Raw genomic sequence first — 24,276 nt, forward strand, 5'->3', positions numbered from 1 at the left:
ATGAAGGAAAGTGGTATTAAACATGATATCAGAATTGGAGATGTTAATGTCAACTCTTTGCTTTATGCGGACGATGTTATACTTCTAAATAAATCTGCTACAAGTTTGCAAGATTCCCTGACTAAATTGAATAACTGTTGTAATAGATATGGTATGAAGGTCAGCATTAAAAAGACAAAGACAATGAAAATAGGTAGAATTGTTGAAAATGTCAAGTGTGTTGTGAATGGGGAATCTGTGGAACAAGTAAAACATTTCAGCTACTTAGGCACGATTTTTACTGAAGATGGTAAATTAAATATGGAAATAGATAGCAGAATCAACAAAGCTGGTATGGTAGGCAGTCAATTGAATAAATTCATATGGAATAAGAGAGAAATTAGTTGACACACTAAATTAGTTGTATACAAGACAGTGTTCAAACCAGTTTTAACTTATGGATCTGAGAGCTGGGTCAGAAGTAAAACACTTGACCAAATACTAGAAACTGCAGATATGAGAGTCCTGAGAAAGATTAGAGGCGTGAACAGATGGCATCAATGGCAATATAGTATTAAAAATGAGGATATTATGAAAGAACTTGACATTGTCAGCATCCAGGAATGCATTAGCAGAGCTAATCTCAGGTGGTATGTCACTTAAACAGAATGGCGAGAAAAGATTAGCAAAAGAAGTGTTCTCTGCCAGGTTGGCATGAAAATGACCCAGAGGAAGACCGAGATATAGGTGGATTGATACAGTACAAAGTGCCTTAGACAATAGAAATATAGGATCTGATAAAGTTGGAGTCTTGACAAGTAACAGACCGATTTGGAGGAAAATTGTAGATAGGAAGTCAGTAATGATGTAAATTTTTCCATGTAGTACTATCATATTCTGTACACTCCTTGAGGGTACATGTCAGGAATTTGATGATGATGACGACTAATGGTGAGTTTTGATATCATCTCATTATTCACTAATGTACTATTGACTGAAACACTTAACTTACTAAATTCACAATTTCCCCCAGATATATTTCAGCTATTTAAATTCACAGTGCAGACAGGTTATTTTACATGGAAAGGGAAAATATACAAACAATTAGATAGGACAGCTATGGGATACCCCCCCTTTCTCCCCCCTTATCCAACTTCTACATAGAACATCTGGAAAAGCTAGCTATCAACACAGCCACTCTCAAACACAGTTTCTGGCTATGCTATGTTGACGATGTGCTTGCTATTTGGCCACATGGCCCACACGCATTGAATACATTTTTAAATAGACATCTAAATAGACAGCACCCTAAAATCCACTTTACAATGGAACTAGAAGTCAATGACTGCCTGCCCTTCCTGGACACACTGATCACACATCTTCCGGAAGGTTCCTTATCATTTTCAGTTTATAGAAAACCCACACATACAGGGAGATATTTACACAAACAATCACACCATCACCCTTCTCAACAATACGGTATCTTAAAAACACCAACCCATAGAGCTAGAGCAATCTGTTCCAATGACATTGCTCTCACTGCTGAACTTTCTCAACTGCACCACACCTTTCTAACCAATGGCTATAATCCCCATAAGAGAGATAAAATACTAAATGCTACCCAGAAATCCCTTCCCCCACTATCTACCACAGAAGACTACAACAAAACTATCACCATCCCATACATTAAAGGCACATCTGAAAAGATATCTAGGGTGCTTAACAAACACCAACTGCGCACTGTATTTAATTGGCAAGTTGGGTCTGTCGGACCATGCTTTGGATACCCCGGCACACAGCATCAATTGAAAAAAAAAAACAAAGTACTGCACAGAAGCTTCTACAAGCCAGAGAAGTTGTTCCTGGAATCAACAGAATTGTTCAATTCAATACCGTTTGAATCCAGTTCAACATGTGTGACGAACAGATAAGCCTATCCATGCACTTAATTATTCCTCTTAATAAGTACAATAAATTTAGTTTAATCCCTTATCCAAGTGTGAGCAAACAAAGTTTGCGCCTGAAAATATCTTCAGGACTGGGGTTAGGTAGTACAACACCGGGAAATGCATTGTAAAGCTGGAGCAAGCTAACATCACTCCTATCATAGTATCTCCCATAATGCAAAACACATCTCCTTGCGGATATGCATAGTGTTATGCATTAAGGGAAGGGCCACTACCCAGACTAGTTTCGACCTTTATTGAGGTCTCTTCAGTGGGACCCAGGCCCAAGTGTCTACCAGGCAGTAGCATTAGCAAGGTCATCTCTACCTATAGGAGTTGCCAAACGGTGTGCCACCTTTTTATTAAATTACTCTGGATTTAGAGAAAGATGTTGAAAGTTTATTTTTCACTTGGTTAGACTATAATAAATTTAGTGTAATCCTTTATCCAAGTGTGAGCAAACAAAGTTTGCACCTTAAAGTATCTTCAGGACTGGTGTAAGGTAGTACAACACCAGGCAACTCGTTGCAAAGGTAGAGCAAGCTAACATCACTCCTATCATAGTATCTCCCATAATGCAAATCTGCTTGGTATCTCCACGTCTGGGCCTAGCTCCCACTGAAGAGACTTCAATAAAGGTCGAAACTAGTCTGGGTAGTGGTCCTCCCCTTAATGCATAACATTATATATATCCGCAAGGAGATGTGTTTTGCATTATGGGAGATACTATGATAGGAGTGATGTTAGCTTACTCCACCTTTGCAATGAGTTGCACAGTGTTGTACTACCTTACCCCAGTCCTGAAGATACTTTCAGGTGCAAACTTTGTTTGCTCACACTTGGATAAAGGATTAAACTAAATTTATTATAGTCTAACCAAGTGAAAAATAAACTTTCAACATCTTTCAAAATCCTCTTAATATGCTTTAATAAAGCCACATCTGAACAACTATTACAGCTCTGTGGACTGCTACCAACAATGATCAAAACTGTGAAAGATGTATAGAATGCTCTCTATGAGAATAGATTATGGGTCCGTGAGTCATAAGGGCTAGTTGAGAGATAAAAAGGAAGGGACGTGATAGAAACATATGCACTATTAAAATAATTTTATAGGACTGACATAAAAGTCTTTTTTAAATATATATTGCAGGAAGGAAACAAACAAGAGGTCATCCCTGGAAATTGTGCATGAGTGTAGTTAGAGCAAGGATGTGAGAATTAGTTTTTTTGCATGGAAAGTGATGAATGGGGTGCCAGAAGTGATTGTGAAGTGCTTTGTTGTTGAATTAGTTCAAATAGAAGTATGACAAGTAATGTATGAATAATGACCAGTGCAACCTCTTACAATAAGTCTTTGATTCCATGGATATACCTAAGATAATAGTAATAATGATAATACTAAAAATAATAAAAATACACATACTTGAGGAATAGATAAGGGAACATGAAAATAGTTTGCTAATTTTTCTAAGTCTTTCTTCATGTACAATGCTTTGTTAACAACCAAACCCGGAGGTTTATTACCTATAAAAATAAAACAACTGATAAGAAACAAATAAAATGAAAATTTTTATCCTTATAAAAGAAACGAAAAAAGTTAATATACTCACAAGCTGTGAACATATCTCATTACAAAAAAATAAAAATATATAAATAAATAAATAATGAGATTGTTAGGAAATGAATGAAGTCTGCAGTCACATTTTATATCAAAATTAATATTATGAAGAAAATATAACTAAAATTACTTGTTATATGATTAGTTACTTGACCAGTAAGCATAAAAATGTAATATGCACATGTTGATTCATGTGCATATCATATTAAATTTTTAATTAGCTAGGAATCATATAAAAATAGGTATTTTTTCAGGAAAAACTCCCATGTTACTCCTCTTAAAAACTATTATTTTTACTGCTAGTTTGCCTGCTTTTGTTTAGGAGTGTCCCTTTTTTTAAATATCATTGGCTTTTTACTCAAGAATTCTTAGGGCATTGCAGATGTAGTTTTAGAGACAAATATATGTAGCATAATAGAAGAAAATTCACACATACCTTTTCTTGGATGTTGTTGCCTGTCTTCTTTCTACAGTGTACATACTTCTGCTGTTATTGAAAGGGGAGTGGAGGGGGGTTTGCAATGTGGGAGAATTAATGTGAAAGCCTACAAATACATTTTCAAACATACAGACTACAAACTGGTATTCAACACAAACCAAAAATTGGCAAACCTTCTAAAACCCACTAAATCTCTCACACACAAAGAAATATTAGAACACCACAATGCAGTCTACAAATTCCCCTGCCAAAAAGACTGTGATAGCACCTACACAGGTTCTACCATCAGGTCTTTATGGGCAAGACTACAAGAACACTTCTGTGACTGTAACATCCCTATTCCAGAACATTTAAACACTAAAAAACACAATATCAAAAAGAAAAATAGAAAACAAAGTACAGGGAAAACAGAAATAGCAGCTCACACCCTTGAACAGAAACACACCCAGCAAATCGACAAGGCCATCATAATAGACAGGCAAGACAATGAAACAATGCTTAGAATATCGGAAACGATAGCCATAAAATGTGACAAGAACTCAATCAACATCCACCAACCCTACATAATCTCTGAGTGTTGGAAGCTCCACAACATAAAAATTAGGTCACAACTCCGACCAATAGGCGATAACACGAACACTTCAAAGGCAGAAACACCAAGCCGACATGACATAGCATCCACTTCCTCCATGAGTTCAGACGAAGACCCACGTGATCGAAACAGCTCGCACCTCATCAACCCTATCCCTGGCCCCCTTTTCCCATAAACCCTCTCCCTTCCTCTAAAAAACAGTTTCTAATTTCAGCCCCTTTTTCATCTTTCCCACCCTACAAAAAAGTGCTCCGCCCACCCTTAATTATAATATATGTATATATTATATACAAAAACCCAGGTTTTTTCAAATTAATTCTCCCACATTGCCAACCCCCCCTCCCCCCACCCCCACACACACACTCCCCTTTCAACACCATAACAGCAAAAGTATGTACACCGCAGAAAGAAGACAGGCAACAACATCCAAGATAAGGTATGTGCGAATTTTCTTCTATTATGCTAAATATATTTGTCTCTAAAACTACATCTGCAATGTCCTAAGAATTCTTGAGTAAAATGACAATGATATTTAAAAAAAGGGGCACTCCTTAACAAAAGCAGGCAAAATAGCCGTAAAAATAAATTTAAAATAAATAAAATTTTATATCTACATAAACATGAGCAACTAAGAGATAATATATATAATGATAAAGAACTACTGATGTTAAATTCCTGTTTCATGATCTATAATAATGGTAACATGGTCAACTATTACTACTGTACATTTTTTAGGTCCTGCGGTTCCTAAGAGTTTGCAGTAGTGAGAAATTTACTTAGTTTGCTTAGAAATTCACTGTGCAAACCATCCTCTGGATTATCTGCTAAGTGAATCTCTTTTAAAATTACACTGTACCTATTGGGATTTGGTTAGGACTTCTCAATTGTTTATCTTGAGAGCAATTGTTATAATGATAAAGAACTACCAATGTTAAATTCCTAGTGAATGGGTGCATTGTCATAATGAGAGTTAACCATAAAAAATACTTAAATATAAAATATTTTTAATAAGAGTTTAGCACCTCTGTAGCATAGCTTGAACAGTTTTTTATGTCAAGTCCACCCACAGAAATTATAGACCTAGAGTACCTTAGACCGTGGGTGGACTAAGGGTGATAAAGTAGTAGGTGATAGGTGGTAGATGAAAATCATCTATCACCTATATTCAAAAATTCAAAGATATTCAAAAAAGGCTGTAGGCAATGACAATATCCAATCAGGGTGGGAAAAAAAAACAAAAAAAACATCGGTTCTATGATGTAGGAAACCTTTAACCCCTATATCAGCTATTATAGGCTGACCTGTCAATAAAGAAGTATGCACTGAAAATGAAATAACATACTGATACAAAGAATAAACTACTTATATTTTATCATTTTATGACCATTTGTGTGGTTAAAAGGGCTTTTCAGCTGAAGGCGAGTAAGCTCGTATCAAACTGAGATAGCACTGTTTTAGCTCTCTGAAACCTGAGCTTCATTTCCCAATGCAAAACAGACAAGCAAATCTGAGAACATACACAGTTGACAAAAATAAAAGCCTACAGAGCAAAAAGAAAAGAAAAAAAATTTGCTGCTCTGTCACAGTAATAATGAGTTTCAGAAAATGCCAAGTTACTTGAAAGTAACAGGCCATTTTAACCTATTACATTGTCAAATCTAATGACAAAAATTGTAAACCTGAAGAACATTAGTATCATGGGTCAATGATTAGAAAGCATATTTCAACAAACAGGGCAGCAGTCTCACATCAGGTGATGAAAATCATCTACTACCTAAAGACATTTTATTATTATTATTATTTAGGCCTCCAAGGAGTCAAAAGACTCATCGCAGGAGATCCTTCCCAGGAAAGTCTATCAAGACATCGTGGGAGGTCCCTTCCCCTAAGAAACAAAGTCTATCATACCACTCCTTAAACTCATTGACTGTTCTCGCTCTCACCACTCTATCAGGCAATGCATTCCATGGTTCAACTACCTTCTATGCAAAGAAACCACTATAATAGTCTAAGACATCAACTTGGGGAAGTTTCATGGAGGGAGGAATTGGAAGGCCGGGATATCATTAGTGAATGGGAAATTATGAAAGAATATTTGTTAGCAGCAATGGTAAGTTGTATACCATGAGTGAAAAGAGGACACAATTTGGAGTAAAGTGGATGACAAACAATATTAAACAGGAGCTGCATTTGAAAAAGAGGCTATGGAAGAGATATAAGGAGACAGGTGAAGGGCAGATGCATGAAGAATATAAGACACAGGCCAGGAGAGTGACCAGTATGGTAAGGAAGACGAAACTGGAATATGAGAGGAGATTACCCCTAAGATCCAAAGAAAATCCTAGGAAATTTTTTAGATATGTGGCCAGTAAGAAGAGAAATGACTGTGGAAGAATGATATTGTGGGATAAAAATGGGAATAGAGTGACTGATGCAGAGGACATAGTAGAATTGTTCAATGATCACGTTATTGGAGTATTTCATACTGGAGGAGTCAGTTTTAATGCTAGAGGGATAGGGAAGGTCAAGATTTAGAGGTACAGGAGGAAAGTGTGTTTCAAATATTGAGTACTCTGGACATCAGTAAAGCTGTGGGACTGGATGGTATTTCACCACAAGTTTTGAGAGAATGTGCTAGGGAATGACAGTGCCTTTGACCTGGCTTTTCAATGAAAGTCTGGCTACTGGAAAGGGTCCATGGAATGGAAGGAAGGTAAGATAGTGCCATTGCATAAGGGTGGTAGTAGACTGGAAGTGTCTAATTATAGACCAGTTTGTGTGTCATCAGTAGTTAGTAAGATCTTTGAGAAAGTAGTGAAGGACCATATAGAGCATTAGGCAGATGAGTATAATGTTATCTGTGAGAGTCAACATGGATTTGTGAAGGGGTGCTCTTGTTTTAGCAATATGTTATCCTTTTATGATAAAGTTACAAGAGCATTAGATGAGGGAAAGGCATATATAATGCCATTTTCTTAAACTTAGCAAAGGCATTTGACAGGGTGCCACATGATAAGCTAATATTTAAGTTGCAGCATGTGGGTCTGGATGTCAGATTGGTCAACTGGATTCAGGATTGGCTGTCCGATAGGTATCAGAGAGTTGTGTATGGTGGGGCAGTTTCAAGGAAGCAGAGGGTTACAAGTGGGGTCCCACAGGGCTCACTGCTGGGACCTATATTGTTTAACCTTTATATCAATGACATTGTCAGTGGATTATAGGGGGATGTTCAGTTGTTTGCAGATGATGCAAAGCTGGGAAGGATTATTAGTAATAGTGTAGATGTGGTAGCCCTGCAAGAGGATTTGAATAAGCTAGATAGATGGGCAAATGAATGAGGGTGTCGGTTCAATGCAACAAAATGTAAGGTTTTGAAGTTTGGGAAACATCGATGGGATGCTGCATACTCTCCGGGAGGAGTTATACTGGAGGAAGTAGGGGAGACAAGAGATCTGGGATTGAAGATTGATAGAGACCTGAAATTTAGGGGATATATTGCAAAGGTGGTGAAGGTAACACAGAGGATTGCTGCAATAATGAGAAGGACACTGACTTGAAGATAAAACAGTTATCATTCCGTTGTATAAGTCTCTGATCAGACCACACATAGACTATTGTTCTCAGATTTGGTCCCCAGGATTTGAAGGGGATAAATTAACTGTGGAAAGTGTACAAAGGCAGATAACAAAGATGGTTTCAGGACTGTACAATGATAGTTATGAGGATTGGCTGAGGGAATGTGGACTGCAGAGTTTGGTGGATAGAAGAAGGAGAGGTGATATGATTGAAACTTTTAAACTGTTGAGAGGTGGTTACAGGGTTGACACTGGGGAGTTCTTTCGCTTGGTTGAACAGCAGGAAGGAGTGATGACAAGAGGCCATCCCTGGAAGTTACAAAAGGAAAATGTGAGAAAGAGAGCGAGGAGTGGTTTCTTTGCATGGAGGGTGGTTGAACCATGGAATGCATTGCCTGGTGGAGTGGTGAGAGCGAGAACGGTCAATGAGTTCAAGGAGTGGTATGATAGACTTTGTGTTTCTTAGGGGAAGGGTCCTCCCCTCGATGAGCCTTGATAGACTTTGTGTTTCTTAGGAAGGACCTCCCACGATGAGTCTTTTGACTCCATGGAGGCCAGAATAATAATAATAATAATAATAATAATATCCTGTACTCCTCTGAGGGTAGATATCAGAATTTGATGATGACATATCAATAAATTACATGTCAATAAATAAACGTATACAAAGTGTCCATTGAAATAACATTTGGATATAAAGTATAAATTGCTTGATATATTTTATCCACATTCTCTCTCTGAAACGTCGGCTTCTTTTCCCAATGAAAAAAAAAAAAAAAAAAACATGAAGGTAAGAACATTGGTATATGTTAGTATACGATAGAATTAAAATACTATAGAAAAAAATTAACTGTTCTATTGTGGAAATGATGCAGTTCAGAAAATGCCAAATTATTTAAATGTAAAATGCCTTTCTTATCTAGAATATGGATGCCCTCAAGAACATGACAAACATACTATTATCAATTCAGAACATTCCTCATTCAAAGATACAGCAAAAAAGTTGGTCTATACACAGACAGCACACAGGATTTAACTTGTTGATAATGCATCTTCTGACCAACTAATAAATAATCCTGCTGCAATTTATTCTGCAGGATTAAGGTAGTGGTCTTCAGAGAATATTTCTAGGCTCACTAGGTACAGATATAAATAATGTACATCTGTACCACAATACACAACATTATGTACAGGAGATAGTGCTCTCTATATGATATTTATGTCATTTACATAGTAATCTTAATTAACTCCTCACCATTATCAACCATGAAAGGTATAAAATAAGATTTCAAAAAATGACACACACACACACATACAACACTTCACTAACATTTGTGGGCAATGAACATAAGTAATATGAATAATTAATACAAAAAAAACTAGCATCAAATGCAATGTCCAAGTTAATTATCTGAACTCCAGACTGTGTGATTCCTTCAGACCCTAAGATAACACTTTTGCATTCCTGAGATCTGATATCCCATGCTAGAATCCATTCTTTTTGATCTTCTTTGATTCAAAACTGCCATATACTTCTTTCTTGCATTCATTTTCTGTTTTTTTTTTGTTTTTTTTTATCATTCACCTAATTCTGATAATAATGCTGGCTTCTTCAAATATTCATCTCTGAATATTCAAGAATTATGTTGGAATTAATTGGAATTATATCCATATTTCCAACTAACCCCTTTTTCCAAAATCTCTGACTACGATGGGAGATACACTGAGTAGGTAAGGAATTATACCATGAAAAATCATCCATTTACCAAACTAGTATACCAGATAACCTTCTCCATTCTTCAAATACTTAATCTATTTTAAAATAGTTATCCTTCCATACTATAAAAGTCAGTCACCTCTTTTCTTAGTAATCAAGTCCTTTTCTGTACATGTCCCCCCCCCCTGCCCTTCAGCAACTCTCAGCCTCATGTCCTTCAACACTGCAACAGTGCAAAATGGGATAACCTCCATGATTTCTCCTCCTCTTCTACTTCTCTATTATTTCTACTATCCTACATTCTGCTCAAAAACCCAACCCAACTTAAATTCTCCAATTAGTAGACTAAAGCAATGAATGCAATAAAAAAAAATAAAAAATAAAAATCAGCAGCACACAATATGTGACTACAATTTTTTTTTTTTTAAATAAATATCCTGGGGAAAAAATCCATATCAGACTGAAATGACAATCATTATCATTATTATTATTCAGTCCTCCATGGAGTCAAAAGACTCATCGTGGGAGGTCCTTCCTAAGAAACAAAGTCTATCAAGACTCATCGAGGGGAGGTTCCCCCTGAGAAACACAAAGTCTATCATACCACTCCTTACACTCATTGACCGTACTCGTTCTCACCACTCCATCAGGCAATGCATTCCATGGTTCAACCACCCTCCATGCAAAGAAACCACTCCTCACCCTCTTGCAAACAGTTTCCTTTCGTAACTTCCAGGTATGGCCTCTTGTCATTACTCCTTCCTGCTGTTCAACCAAGTGAAAGAACTCCCCTGTGTCAACCCTGTAACTACCTCTCAACAGTTTAAAAGTCTCAATCATATCACGTCTCCTTCTTCTATCCAAACTCTGCAGTTCACATTCCCTCAGAAGATCCTCATAACTAACATGGTACAGTCCTGAAACCATCTTTGTTATCTGCCTTTGTACACTTTCCACAGTTAATTTATCCCCTTCAAATCCTGGGGACCAAATCTGAGAACAATAGTCCATGTGTGGTCTGATCAGAGACTTATACAACGGAATGATAACTGTTTTATCTCTGCAGGTCAATGTCCTTCTCATTATTGCAGCAATCCTCTGTGTTACCTTCACCACCTTTGCAATATATCCCCTAAATTTCAGGTCTCTATCAATCTTCAATCCCAGATCTCTTGTCTCCCCTACTTCCTCCAGTATAACTCCTCCCAGAGAGTATGCAGCGTCCCATCGATGTTTCCCAAACCTCAAAACCTTACATTTTGTTGCATTGAACCGACACCCTCATTCATTTGCCCATCTATCTAGCTTATTCAAATCCTCTTGCAGGGCTACCACATCTGCACTATTACTAATAATCCTTCCCAGCTTTGCATCATCTGCAAACAACTGAACATCCCCCTACAATCCACGACAATGTCATTGATATAAAGGTTAAACAATATAGGTCCCAGCAGTGAGCCCTGTGGGACCCCATTTGTAACCCTCTACCTCCTTGAAACTGTCCCACCATACACAACTCTCTGATACCTATCAGACAGCCAATCCTGAATCCAGTTGACCAATCTGACATCCAGACCCATGTGCTTCAACTTAAATATCAGCTTATCATGTGGCACCCTGTCAAATGCTTTTGCTAAGTCTAAGAAAATGGCAGTATATGCCTTTCCCTCATCTAATGCTCTTGTAACTTTATTATAAAAGGCTAGCATATTGCTAAATGCAGAAATCTTGTTGCTCAAAAAGTTCTGTATTCTAGTCCCTCACTAAGGGGCAGTGGGTGTAGCTTTTGCCTTTCAATTTCTGATCAAGTCTGATCGAATGCCCATAAATTAAATAACCTAGTTTGCAAACTGCCATTTTACGATTTGTAATGTGAGTGGCTAGTGTTCTCACTGCTTGTTTGTGGCAGATGGCTACCTCTCTTCATATTTCCATACCAGTAGTGGGATATGCCAGAGTTATTTTTCCTATACAAAAATCAGTTTTTTTTTTGCCTTCAGTCATAGTTAGTTCTCTTCATTTGAAGAAGACTGTAAAAACACAGTCCTGTTATCCTTCTTACACAAAAGATCTCTCTCTCACTTCTTTTCCACTAACCTTGATAATATCCAATCTACAAAAGGTAAGATTTCTTGTCTCTGGCTGAATTACTCAACTAGGCTTTCTAGCAGAAAAACATGATATCAAACCTCTTCAGCTTCCATAAAAAAAAATATGTGTCTTCTTTTTTGTTCAAAACACAGTTTCTTTCTCCTGTACAGCTGCTAACATGATACAATTTCTAAATCCCCACGTTCAAATGCTTATAATATTGTTTTCATATTTGGAATTGGTGCACCAAAAACTTTTCTAAAATATTCAATGAGGATAATTCAGTTAACAAGTGATCCCCCCCCTCTCACTCTCTTAGAGGCTATCTCACTGCTCCCAAATGCCTTGAATTCTACATGTAGTTTTATGGATGCAGCTTCACTGAATATTATTATTCCCAGACCTCCATGGAGCCAAAGATTCATTGTGGGAGGTCTCCCCCATTATATACACAGCTCATAATATTGTGCTTTAAATACATTCATGCTCTGCAGACATCACATTCTCAGGTAACACATTCCAATCATTTACCACTCTCCATGCAAACAAACTTTCTTCTCAACCATTTACTCACACCTTCCTTCAAGGATAACCTCTTGTTCTTCCCCTATCCTATCCCAACATTAATTTGATAGCTTACACATGTTTAACCCATGACTACACAGCATCTAATATAAAGGCCAATATTTCAATTTTATTTGATTTTAATGACGAAAATTATTTTAATAATTTATTAGCAAAATTTTATAAATTTTAACTAAGCCATACCTGTTTCTTTCATGATTCCAGCAAGAGAGAAAGGTTTAAGCACCAAGTTGATATTCCATTTTGATCTGTATCTACAGAGTACCTATATTGATATTTCTCATTAATTAAAAAAAAAAAATGTTCTGGGAGCCACAGGAAACACTGGCAAACATGAGTAAATTAAATATTTATTATAGAAATATTGAAATTATTATACAGTACAATCTTTCATTCTATCTTTTCAAATTTTTTGATTTTTATCTGCATATGCAAAGTTTGTAAACTATAAAACTTTAATTGTGTGGCATTAAATATAATGTCACACAATTATATTTCTGTTTCTCATTTTATTTAAAACTGCTCAAAATCTGACATTACAGTAAAAAACATAACCAGTACTGCTAGAATGCATATAAAAAAAGTTTAAGAACCTGTGCTCTAGAAGAATATAATGAAAAGCATGAAAATTCAGCTTACCTTATACATTGTGTGTGTGTGTTTAAAAGAAAGTAACATTGAACTGTGATGAGAATGGATGAGAAAATATGGATATATTAAGTGTAATGATGGAAGTTTTGAAGGGGGAAAAAAGGAGAAGGTAGGAAAGAGAGGGGAAGACAAAAAGGGAGGGTGGGAAAATGGGTAATTAAAGTAGATCGGAACTCACGTCAGAGTCAGTGAGAATGAAGAGAGAAATGAGCATAAGATGAAATCAGGTATTTCAAGAAATAACAACACTGGCACTGACGTGGATGAGAAAGTTACTATAAAAAAACTAGAATCAAAAGCATAAGCAAAGGTTTCTGTATGCAGATTTCACTAGCAGAGTTGTGGTGGATAAAAAAAAATTAATAAGATATCTTTTTCCAGGTAGCAACAATGCGACAAATAAGTCTTTTAAGGAAGAATGAACAAACATCAGTTAGTGGTGGCTGTTGATAAAAAGAACGGGATTTGAGGAAGTTGTGGTAGATGAAAAATAATGGCATAGTTTGAAAGATGTTATTATTAGATATTATATTACAGTAGATATTACAGTTGGTTGAGAAGGAGAGATGACAAAGAGCATGATGGCTGGGCTGTACATAAAGTAAATTAAAAGAGAAAGTTGGAAAGGTCTGCATCTGAATGGATTTGTTGGGAATCAGAACAAAATAAGAGGCAAGAGAAAAAGACAACTAGGAAAACAACATTGTGAGAAAGGATAAAGAATCTTCCTCTCTCTCTGATCTCAGCAGTAGGATGTGGAAAGACAGCAGGCAGGTAGATACAAAAGTGAGAGAGAGTGACTGCAACAGAATAGAGCAAAAGAATGCAAAAGAGCAAGAGTGTTTGGTGAAAGTAACTGGAAATGGGAGTGATCAGGGTTGAGAAGAACAGAGGAAAAGAATAAAAAAAAAAAAGTGCCAGAGTATATAACAACTATAGTGGTGAGAGTGTAGGTGGAATAGTCTCAAATAGAATGGCATGTCATATCCAGGAAAATATGAAAGTATAGTGATGAGAAGGGAAGATAGTGAGGTTGCAAACTGATGAGGCAGCATAAAGGAAAAACAACATAAAAGGGCTTATGTGACTTAACATACTTTTATACCTGCATACTAATGCCAGAAATATTGGGAATAAGGGTGCTGGGTCTATAACACTGATGAGTTAAACATATGAATAGAAACAAAGATACAGAATCTCTCTGGAGGGTAGAAGAGGACCAAGAGGAATACTGGAAATGACACTGAGGAATTTGGCACTCAGGAGGGATGTGAAAAATACGTTATCTGACCAAAAAATATCCAATGCCTGCTCATCTCAAATCTCACTCTAACATGAAAGGCATTGATATGGAGTTGGTATATCCTTTGCAGATATAACAGCCTTCAATCTTCTGAGAAGGCTTTTGAATAGAATTTGGTTCATTGCTATGGTGATTCCCTTCCATTCTTCTAGAAGAGCACTAGTGAGGGTGGTCAATGATGTTGAGCTATCTGGCCTGGCTTGCAATCAGCATTCTAACTCATCCCACAGGGTTAAGTGTTGAAAGGGTTAAGATCAGGGTTCTGTGCAAGCCAGCAAAGTTCTTCAACATCCATCTCATCAAATCATTCCTGCATAGACCTCACTTTGAGGATGGGAGCAGTGTCATGTTGATATAAGAAAGGGCCTTCATCGAACTGTTACCACAAAGTTACAACCACAGAATTGTTTAGAATGTTATTATAGGCAACAGCATTAGTCACAAGAACTAGAATGCCCAGTGCAAACTATGAAAAACAGCTCCAAACCCTAATGCCTTCTCTACCATGGAGGGTGTAATAATAATAACAATTATTATAAAAATTTGGATATTAAATCCAGCATTATTTCAAAGCCAAATATAGAAACTATAAAAGTTTTGTATGAAATTTGACCAGGGAGCTTATAGGAACACACTCGCCGATATTTACGAGATGCCCTAGCCGGATCTTTTAGGAGAGATGATCGCTATGCCCAAGCGTCCATATAATCCCCTCCTGTTGGTCCATTTTGAAAAGGTTTCACTGGCCTGACAGCTGTTTCAAACTAGTTGGTTTTCATCAGAGACTGGTGTTTAATTAAAGGACTCTCTAAAAATTAGGCAATCCCCAGGACCACTCCCTACTAGTGACCGAAAGATTGCCCCACTCAGTGACAGACTAACCCTACCTCTGAGCAGAACCGCTCATATTCCAGGGAAAAGCAACCACCGACAAAGCCCCACATGGGCCATGCAGGAAAACACTTTCCCTGGAGACTCAAAATGCTCTCTCATGGCAAAATCCCCCAGAAATCTAAGCTCCCGCTTACTGGGAGAAAAATTCCAGAAGAAACCCTAAGCGAGCAAAAACTCTCACTACTAAGGAACATGAAACATTGGAAAGGTGTTTTCGTAAGTGAACTCTCAGTCAGTGCATAAAAGTACTTTCTAAAATAAAGAGCCAAAAGGCTTCACTTCAGCAATACAAATTTATAAAAATTAAGTGGACATTAAATCCAGCATTATTTCAAAGCCAAATATAGAAACTATAAAAGTTTCGTATGAAATTTGACCAGAGAGCTTATGGGAATACACTCAGCGATATTTACGAATTTCCATAAGCTCTTGAGTTGTGCTAATCCTGTAAGCTCTCTTGTCAAATTTTCTACGAAACTTTTATAGTTTCTATATTCGACTTTGAAATAATGCTGATTTAGCATCCACTGAATTTTTATAAATCTGCATCGCTGAAGTGAAGCTTTTGGTTCTTTATTTTAGAAAATACTTTTACACACTGACCAAGAGTTCACTAACGAAAAATACACACATCTCTGATGTTTCAAGTTCCTTAGTACTGAGAGTTTTTGCTCTCTTAAGGTTTCTTCCAAGTCTTGTCCCACTGAGGAGGTTTAAGATTTCAAGGGATTTTGCCTTGGGAGAGCATTTTGAGTCTCTGGGGAAAGTGTTTTCCATCATGGCCCGTTGGTGGATGCTTTTTCCTGGAATATTAGCAGTTCTTCTCAGTGGTAGGGTGAGCCTGTCACTGAGTGGAACCAATGCTGAGTTGGACGATCCTTCAGTCACTCATTTTGAGTGGTCTGGGGGATCACCTAATTTTTAGAGAGGCCTTTATTTATACAGTGTCCTGCTGAGGGGGGGGCTTAAGATTTCTGGGGGATTTTGCCTTGAGAGAGCATTTTGAGTCTCCAGGGAAAGTGTTTTCCTGCATGGTCCATGTGGGACTTTGTCGGTGGATGCTTTTCCCTGGAATATGAGCGGTTCTGCTCAGTGATAGGGTGAGCCTGTCACTGAGTGAAACTAACACTGAGTTGACGATCTTTCAGTCACCTGTAGGGGAAGTGGTCCAGGAGATCGCCTAATTTTTAGAGAGGCCCTTTACTTAAATACCGATCTCTGATGAAAACCAACCAGTTTGAAACAGCTGTCAGACCAGTGAAACCTTTTCAAAATTAACCAATAGAAGGGGATTATATGGATGCTTGGGCATAGCGATCATCTCTTCTGTAAGGTCCAGCTAGGAAAAAGCATAAATATTGGCGAGTGTATTCCCATAAGCTCTCTGGTCAAATTTCACACGAAACTTTTATAGTTTCTATATTCGGCTTTCAAATAATGCTGGATTTAATATCCACTTAATTTTTATAAATTTGCATTGCTGAAGTGAAGCTTTTGGCTCTTTATTTTAGAAAATAATAATAATAATAATTATTATTATTCAATAATGGAAAAAAAAATGATATTAGGATGTACTATGCTGATTATGAGGACGAATTGAGGGCATACAAACTGCAAAGTTTGGCAGACAGAAGACAAAGTGGAGGGTATTATTGAGACATTTAATCCACTAAAGGGTTATTATTATGCTAACAAGCAATTTTTCAGATGGCAGAAAAGCATCAAGAACAAGGGGCCATTCCTGAAAGTTGTAAAAGGGAGTGGTGAGTAAAAGGATAAGTAAGTTTTTTGCATGGAGAAGGGAAGGAGCATGGAATATATTGCCTGAGAAAGTGGTGAATGTGTGGACAGTAGATGACTTTAAAGAGTGGTATAACAGACTTTGTGTTGACCTCCTGTGATGGGTCTTGTGACTCCATGAAGGTCAGCAAAATAATAACATACATACACAATATAACCATAGTAGTAAGTAATGATTCAAAAATTCAAATTTCTCAATCATATCACCTCTCTTGCTACCTACCAAACTCTGCAGTCCACATTCTCTCAGCCGATTCCTATAACCAACACTGTATAGTCCTGAAACTATCTTTGTTATTCGCTTCTGTACCCTTTCCACAGTTAATTTATCCTCTTCAAATCCTGGGAACCAAATTTGAGAACAATAGTCCAAGTGTGGTCTTATCAGGGCTTTATACAATGGAATGACAATTCTTATCTCTGCAGGTCAGTGTCCTTCTCAGTATTGCAGCAATCCCCTGGGTTACCTTCACCACCTTTGCAATATATTCCCTGAATTTCAGGTTTCTATCAATCATCACCCCCAGATCTCTTGTCTCTCCTACTTCCTCCAGTACAGCTCCTCCAACAGAGTATGCTGCCTCCTATCGATATATCCCAAACTTAAAGACTTTACATTTTGCTGCATTAAACTGATGCCCTCATTCATTTATCCATCTGCTCAGTTTATTCAAATCCTCCTGCAGGGCTGCCACATCTGCACTATTACTAATACCCCTTCCTAGCTTCACATCATCTGCAAACAACTGAATATCCCCCTGCAATCCACTGACAATGTCATTGATATAATGGCTAAACAATAGAAGTCCCAGTACTGAGCCCTCTGGAACCCCACTTGTAACCTTTTGCCTCCTTGATATTGCCCCACCATACACAACTCTCTGATACCTATCAGATAGCCAATCCTGAATCCTGTTGACTAACTGACATCTAAACTCATGTGCTGCAACTTAAATATCAGCTTATCATGTGGCACTCTGTCAAATAAATGGATAAAAGATGGATGGATGGAAAGATAGATAGAAAAAGAGTGTGACAAAAATTAGGAAATGACAAATACTGCCAAATTGCTAACTGCCATATGTCAGTAGCCAGATTGATTTGAAAGTAGCAGTTCTAATCTAATTACTAAGTTAAGCAAACCTTGGTGTAATTAAAACTTGAAAGGGGGAACACCTCAGAACACTGGGTTCTGTTGACAAAACAATTTCTTTTGTGAAAAGAGGGTTTAAGCTCAGAAAGTATACTGCAAAAGTTAGCAATGAGCTCAAAAGGATTACTTGAATGCAAAGAACACATTGACAATTTGAGCTAGAACAGCTGCACCTTGACTGTGCACATATTTTGTTACTGAGGTTTCTTGGGGATGAAGCAGTAGCAGAAGGAACCAGAGACCAGTGACTAGCGTGGGTTGCAAAATTTAGTTGATAGATAGAAAAGAGCAATCTCGACAGAAACCTATAAGTTACTAAAGGGGCTCTATAAGAATGATACAAAAGAAATTTTTCAATACATGAGTAGGGAAAGAACTAGAAATCACTCTGAAAGTTATGTAAGAGTGTAAAGAATAAATTTTTCTTTACAGTGGAGAGTGGCAAATGACTGGCATAGATTGCCAAAGGTGGTTGTGAGTGCTCCAAAGAGGGTAAATAAACTTACAGAGATATGATAAGTATCCTGTGAATAAACAGCTAGTGTGGATCACCTATAATTCTTTTGACCAATGGATGCGCTTGTAATGATAATGCTTATTACGTTTTTAGTAATACACATTATGCGGGCAGAAGACTAAGGTGCTGGTTCAACACAGATAATGTGCTGAACCAGGAACCAGCACCTTAGTCTTCTGTTTTTTTTTTTTTTTTTGCAAGTTATACTGAGCTTTATGTACCGGAAAATGGCATGCTGATATTATGAATGATTTTTTTTTTTTTATCAACTCGCCATTTCTTCAGGAAACTACATAATCTTGCACTAAGATTCTTCATTGTATATGGAATATTTTGGTGAGCATTGGTTTGTTAGTCAGAATTTTGTTTCAGAACAAGATTGATGTTTCAATCTTGAGAGAGATGGAAAAAGCTTTCTTTCTGCATTCGAAGTATTCATCTAAGGAATACATTCTCATGAATGAGTGAAGCTAAAATAAAAGAGAGAGAGAATATTTTTGGCCCACAAATATGGTGCATTATGAAGGACACTAATTTCAATAACAAAAAGCAGGAAAATCATTGTGGTTAGCTTTCATTTGTTTGCTTGAACTTGATGATTATGCTAATAGTCTGAAGGACAATAAGTCATTAAGCTGCTACACATAATGGTCTATAAATTAGAAACATTTATTTAATACTGTATTGGACCTACTTTAGCCTGAATTACAACACATACGCAGTTTGACACAGATTCAACAAGGTACTGGATTGTGGCTACATCTGCAACATACCAGGCATTCCCTAGACAGTGGTTTAACTGGCTCAGATTTGATGAGGCCTTTGATTCAGATCTGTTTTTCTAGCATGTCCCATACATTCTCAATGGGGTTCAGATCCAGCTTTGTGGTGGCCAGGAAAGATAGTAGATGTCGCTGTCATGCTGGCTGAAACACTGCTGAACAATACTTGCACAATGGTCAGTAGCATTGTAGACCATGAAACAACTGTCACCTGCAGGATAAAAAGTCGACGTTGCAGGATAGAGTTGATTGACAACAACGGTTAGATATTCCTTGGAGAACACCTGACCTTCTAGCAATATCAGGAGATCCGTTCCATACCAACAGAACATGCTCCACACCATGACACCACCTCCAGAACCACGAGTTGTGTTTACAAGACAAGTTGAGTTCTTTGCTGAATGGAACTCCCAAATTCTCTGACTACCAATGGTATAGAACAAGGTGTACCATTACTTGTTGGACCACAACTTTTTTCCAGTCTTTCAGTGTATAGTCATGGTGTTCCTGACACCATTGTAGTCAAACTTTCTGGTTCTTCACAGAAATCAGTGGTTCCTGTATAGGCGTGTGAATGCCAATCTTGATCCTCTTCAATTTCCTGCGGGTCAGAAACAGCCTTCAATAAATGCTTCAGTCAATTACAGACAAAAGCAAAACGTCCTGTGTGTACAAGTCTTCACAGACAATGGTGATCTTGTTCCTAACAGACAGTCTTAGAACAAAGTTACGTCTCTTAGACAAGCAATGCGAGTTATTTTTCTACTGATTAAATATCCAGGATATCTCACCTTTTGAGAAACCAGTCAGCACTGCTGTTTTCAAAATTGTGGCTCCAGTCAGATGGGCACCTAGAATAAGCCCTTTATTGAACTCCAAAAGATCCTCTGTTTTTTCCATGTTCTACACTAGTGACAATTCCTAACCAGCAGCATTCTTAAACATATTCTTGCCTAGAATATGCAGTGATGGTGGATAAGTATTTTGCATATATGCTGCATAAGTGATATTCATGTACAACTGCATAAAGGTTTCTGATTTAGTGCCAGTATGTGTTTAAATCCATGAGTTATAATGCCATTCAAAGGTACATTGCCTTGATTTGCATTTGGATTTCTTCTTGCTATAATGTATGAATACCATGAAAAAGTGGTTTAAAAATACAGAATTCCAGTACAACTACTAACTACTGCTAGCTTATTATAACAGAAATTCTAGAAGGTTCATATGAATGAAAATCTTAGTTAAAAAGCTGGCAAATTTTACATTATTATGCTTCACTTTGATTAAAATTTTTGCATACACATATAATTTTAATCTATCCCCATAAATTTGATTTGCATATGACTTAATACAAAAATTCTTAAGTCATATGCAAATCAAATTTATGAATATTTGTATATTTCATTTAAAGGATTTAAAAAAAAAAAAAAAAGTCCTATAAATTTGTTGTGCACTGAAAACTGTAGGTTGGAACTTAAATATTGTAAACTGCATACTACATTAGTGGTACAGTGCTTCTGGAAGAACCATGCTATAATGTAGTTTAAAAGTTGAAATTCAAGACCATATTGCCAAAGTAAAGCAAACAGCACAAAGGAATGCTCTGTGAACACTGAAAAGATAAAATAAGAAGCCAGTTACCCCATTGTAAACAAGGCATTCATTACATCATATCTATGGAAAGATAGATTTGGTGGCCTTACTTTTGAGATGAGCAAGCCTGGGAAAATATTCTAATATGAGTAAGACAGGTAAATTCAGAGCTTCATTAGAATATGCACTATCATAACAGATAAATGAAGTAATCATCATGAGCAGAGATAAGACAAATGTTGATATAACTTAGACAAACCAGAGAAAAAGAGAGACACACAAAACACCTTCTGGTATTATTATTTATTGTTATTATTATTATTATTATTTCGGGCAACTCCAAGGAGTCGACAGACTCATCGAGGGAGGCCCTAACATCATGTCAAGAACAACTATTCGACATTCACACAGTATCTATCATACCTCGCCTTAAACTCATTCACGGTCCGGTCATAGCACCCACAACAGATTCTGGCAGCTTATTCCACTCATTTACCACTCTCCAAGTAAAAAACCTAGCTCTAAAACCCTTGTTAACCACATTCTTGCCCAGCTTCCATGTATGGCCCCTAGTCCTCCCACTACCAGTCCCATTCTCAAAAATATCTTCTGAATTAATCTTATAGAAACCCTTCAGTAATTTGAATGTCTCAATCATATCACCCCTTTTCTGCCTATTAACCAATTTTTGCAACCCACAAATCTTCAATCTGTTCTCATAAGGTTCATTCCACAGACTTGCCACCATCTTGGTCACTCATCTCTGGATCCTCTCCACCTCCTCCCCATCAAGACTACTGCACTCATATTTGGGCACAGTAGTCCAGATGGGGTGTTATCAGCGCTCGATATAGAGGAACAATAACTTGTTAAAGTATTTTTCAGTAACCAAGTGATTTGATGAGCTGATTTAGCCACTTTTGCAATGTGCCCCCTAAACTTCAACTCCCTATCCACCAACACTCCCAAATCCCTGGCCTCATCAATCTCCTGGAGTACAGTTCCACCAATATGATATACTGCTGCTAATCTTTCCACTCCAAAATGCATAACCTTACACTTTGCCACATTAAATTGACATCCATTTTCCCTAGCCCAGTCCTCCAAACTATCCAAATCATCCTGCAAAATTTTGACATCCTGAGCACTCACAATTGTTCTACCTAACTTTGCATCATCAGCAAACAAGTGAACACTTCCTCTCAGATCCTTTCCTATATCCTTAATGAACAAATTGAAAAGTAGTGGTCCAACAACAGAACCCTGCGGCACACCACTAGTCACAAGCCGTCTTTTGGACTCCACTCCTGAATAAACCACTCTCTGGTATCTCTCCATCAACCACCCTCCCATCCATCTCACCAACCTATATCCATCCCCATTTGCTCCAGTTTACTGATTAGGGTTCCATGTGGTATCCTGTCAAAGGTCTTGGCAAGGTCCAGTAGAATCACTGTAAACCCATTACCCTTATCCAGTTCAGCTGTTATTGTGTTATAAAAAGTGAGTAAGTTACTGAGGCATGATCTACCCTTCACAAAACCATGTTGCCCTCCTCCCCCCATACAGTATCCCATTTTCATCTATCCAATCCTGTAATCTTCTCTTGACTAGTTTCTCCAAGACCTTGACAACGATTCCTAATATGCTAATCGGTATTGCTTGAATAGAGGAGAGATAAATAACACTATTCCTGGAAACAATATTTTGTGGATATCAATGGCCAAGTGAAATGAATTGTTGGATGTGTATGTAATTGCATAGATGTGCTTCATTGGTTTAAACATTTGTAGCTACACGCTTTTTTTTTTTTTCATGTGGTAATTTCGATCAGTGGCGAACCCAGAGGGCCCTGGCTTCCCCAAAGAAAAAAAAAGGGGGGGGGGGGAACACTAGAAAATTTTCCAAAAATATTTTACTAATTAAAATTCTTTTCTTTTTATTATTATTATTATTTATGTTGTGTCCCGTCCTCTATTTCTATACTACTTATGAATTAGCAATCACTGCAGATGCTCAGTCATTGGTCGTATGCGATGCGTAGCGTGCATTCTCAAACCGTCTTCTCTCCCCCCCCCCCACCAAGATTAAATCCTGAGTGCTACTGATTTCGATAACCGCTAAAATACCACCAAATTCATAAAAATATCATATAATTAACTGCTTTCTCCTAGTTATCTTCCAGGATGTTTTAATTCATGAGTCATTCCTAATAATAATTTTAATCAAGAATTTATTTTAAATTTTACTCTGCAGTTTTTTTTTTTTTTGTCAATTGCGAATCAATATTTTTCTCTGACTTCTTTAATAGCCCCCCTCCCGCACTCTTCTTCGTTCATTTCCCAAGTTTGTAACCTTGATGAACAACGTTTCACTAAAACAACTAATGTTCAAATTTTATGAATTTAGTTACTATTTTTAAGCACTATAAAAGCGATATAAAAATTCGGACTCTAAGAAATAATTACATTCTCCTTTCCCAACTTCCGCTTAGTCAGGAACAGTTTCGTTTCGTAATCTCTCTCAAGCGGCATATTTAGCTTAATATCAACTATCTAAAAAGAAAATGTGCATATGGATGGCACTCAGTTGTTTTAGAATTTACCTCAAAGGATAGCCATGAATAAGGTGAAATGACATCATAAAAAAATTCTATCACAACTGGAAGATGCGAAAATTTGGCCATTACAATCACTTCAACTATTATCCTGCATGAAATCGTTTATAAGCTAATACACGTGACCATCAACTGGTTTGTTATCATGATAGCCAATATTTATTTTATTTTATTTTATTTATTTATTTTTATATATTGTTCCGATGCGACAGATCGAAAAACCTATAGTCAATCAGTGCCGTGTATGAGGGTGCAGGTAAGAGGTGGGTAAAATAAACTCTTACGGATATCTTTCTTGAACAGTTCTTGGAAAACAATTAATGAAGAACGGTATAAAAAAAAAAAAAAAAGTTCGCCCACCGATTAGAGGTCCCTCGACACTTCTGCGCATCTCAGAAAAAGGAGAACCCATTCCGAT

The 24,276-nt window shown here is 37.2% G+C and overlaps 1 protein-coding gene across 1 annotated transcript in view; it reads right to left on the minus strand.

Moving 5' to 3' along the window:
• Positions 1-23,982, minus strand: part of LOC150096504 (glutathione S-transferase kappa 1-like) — a 111,301-nt gene extending 87,319 nt beyond the window's left edge. Inside the window, exons 1-3 of the mRNA XM_090408455.1 lie at positions 23,847-23,982; positions 12,729-12,810; positions 3,352-3,452 (exon numbers count right to left, since the gene is read on the minus strand). Of these exons, the coding sequence (XP_090264581.1) occupies positions 3,352-3,452; positions 12,729-12,810; positions 23,847-23,927 (264 nt within the window). The 5' untranslated portion in view covers positions 23,928-23,982. The remainder of the gene's footprint in view (positions 1-3,351; positions 3,453-12,728; positions 12,811-23,846) is intronic.
• Positions 23,983-24,276: the final 294 nt, after the last annotated feature.

This window comes from Typopeltis vanoorti, chromosome 18, assembly GCF_054136105.1.
Source record: "Typopeltis vanoorti isolate ZY-2024b chromosome 18, IOZ_Tvanoo_1.0, whole genome shotgun sequence".
Lineage (NCBI taxonomy): Eukaryota > Metazoa > Arthropoda > Arachnida > Uropygi > Thelyphonidae > Typopeltis > Typopeltis vanoorti.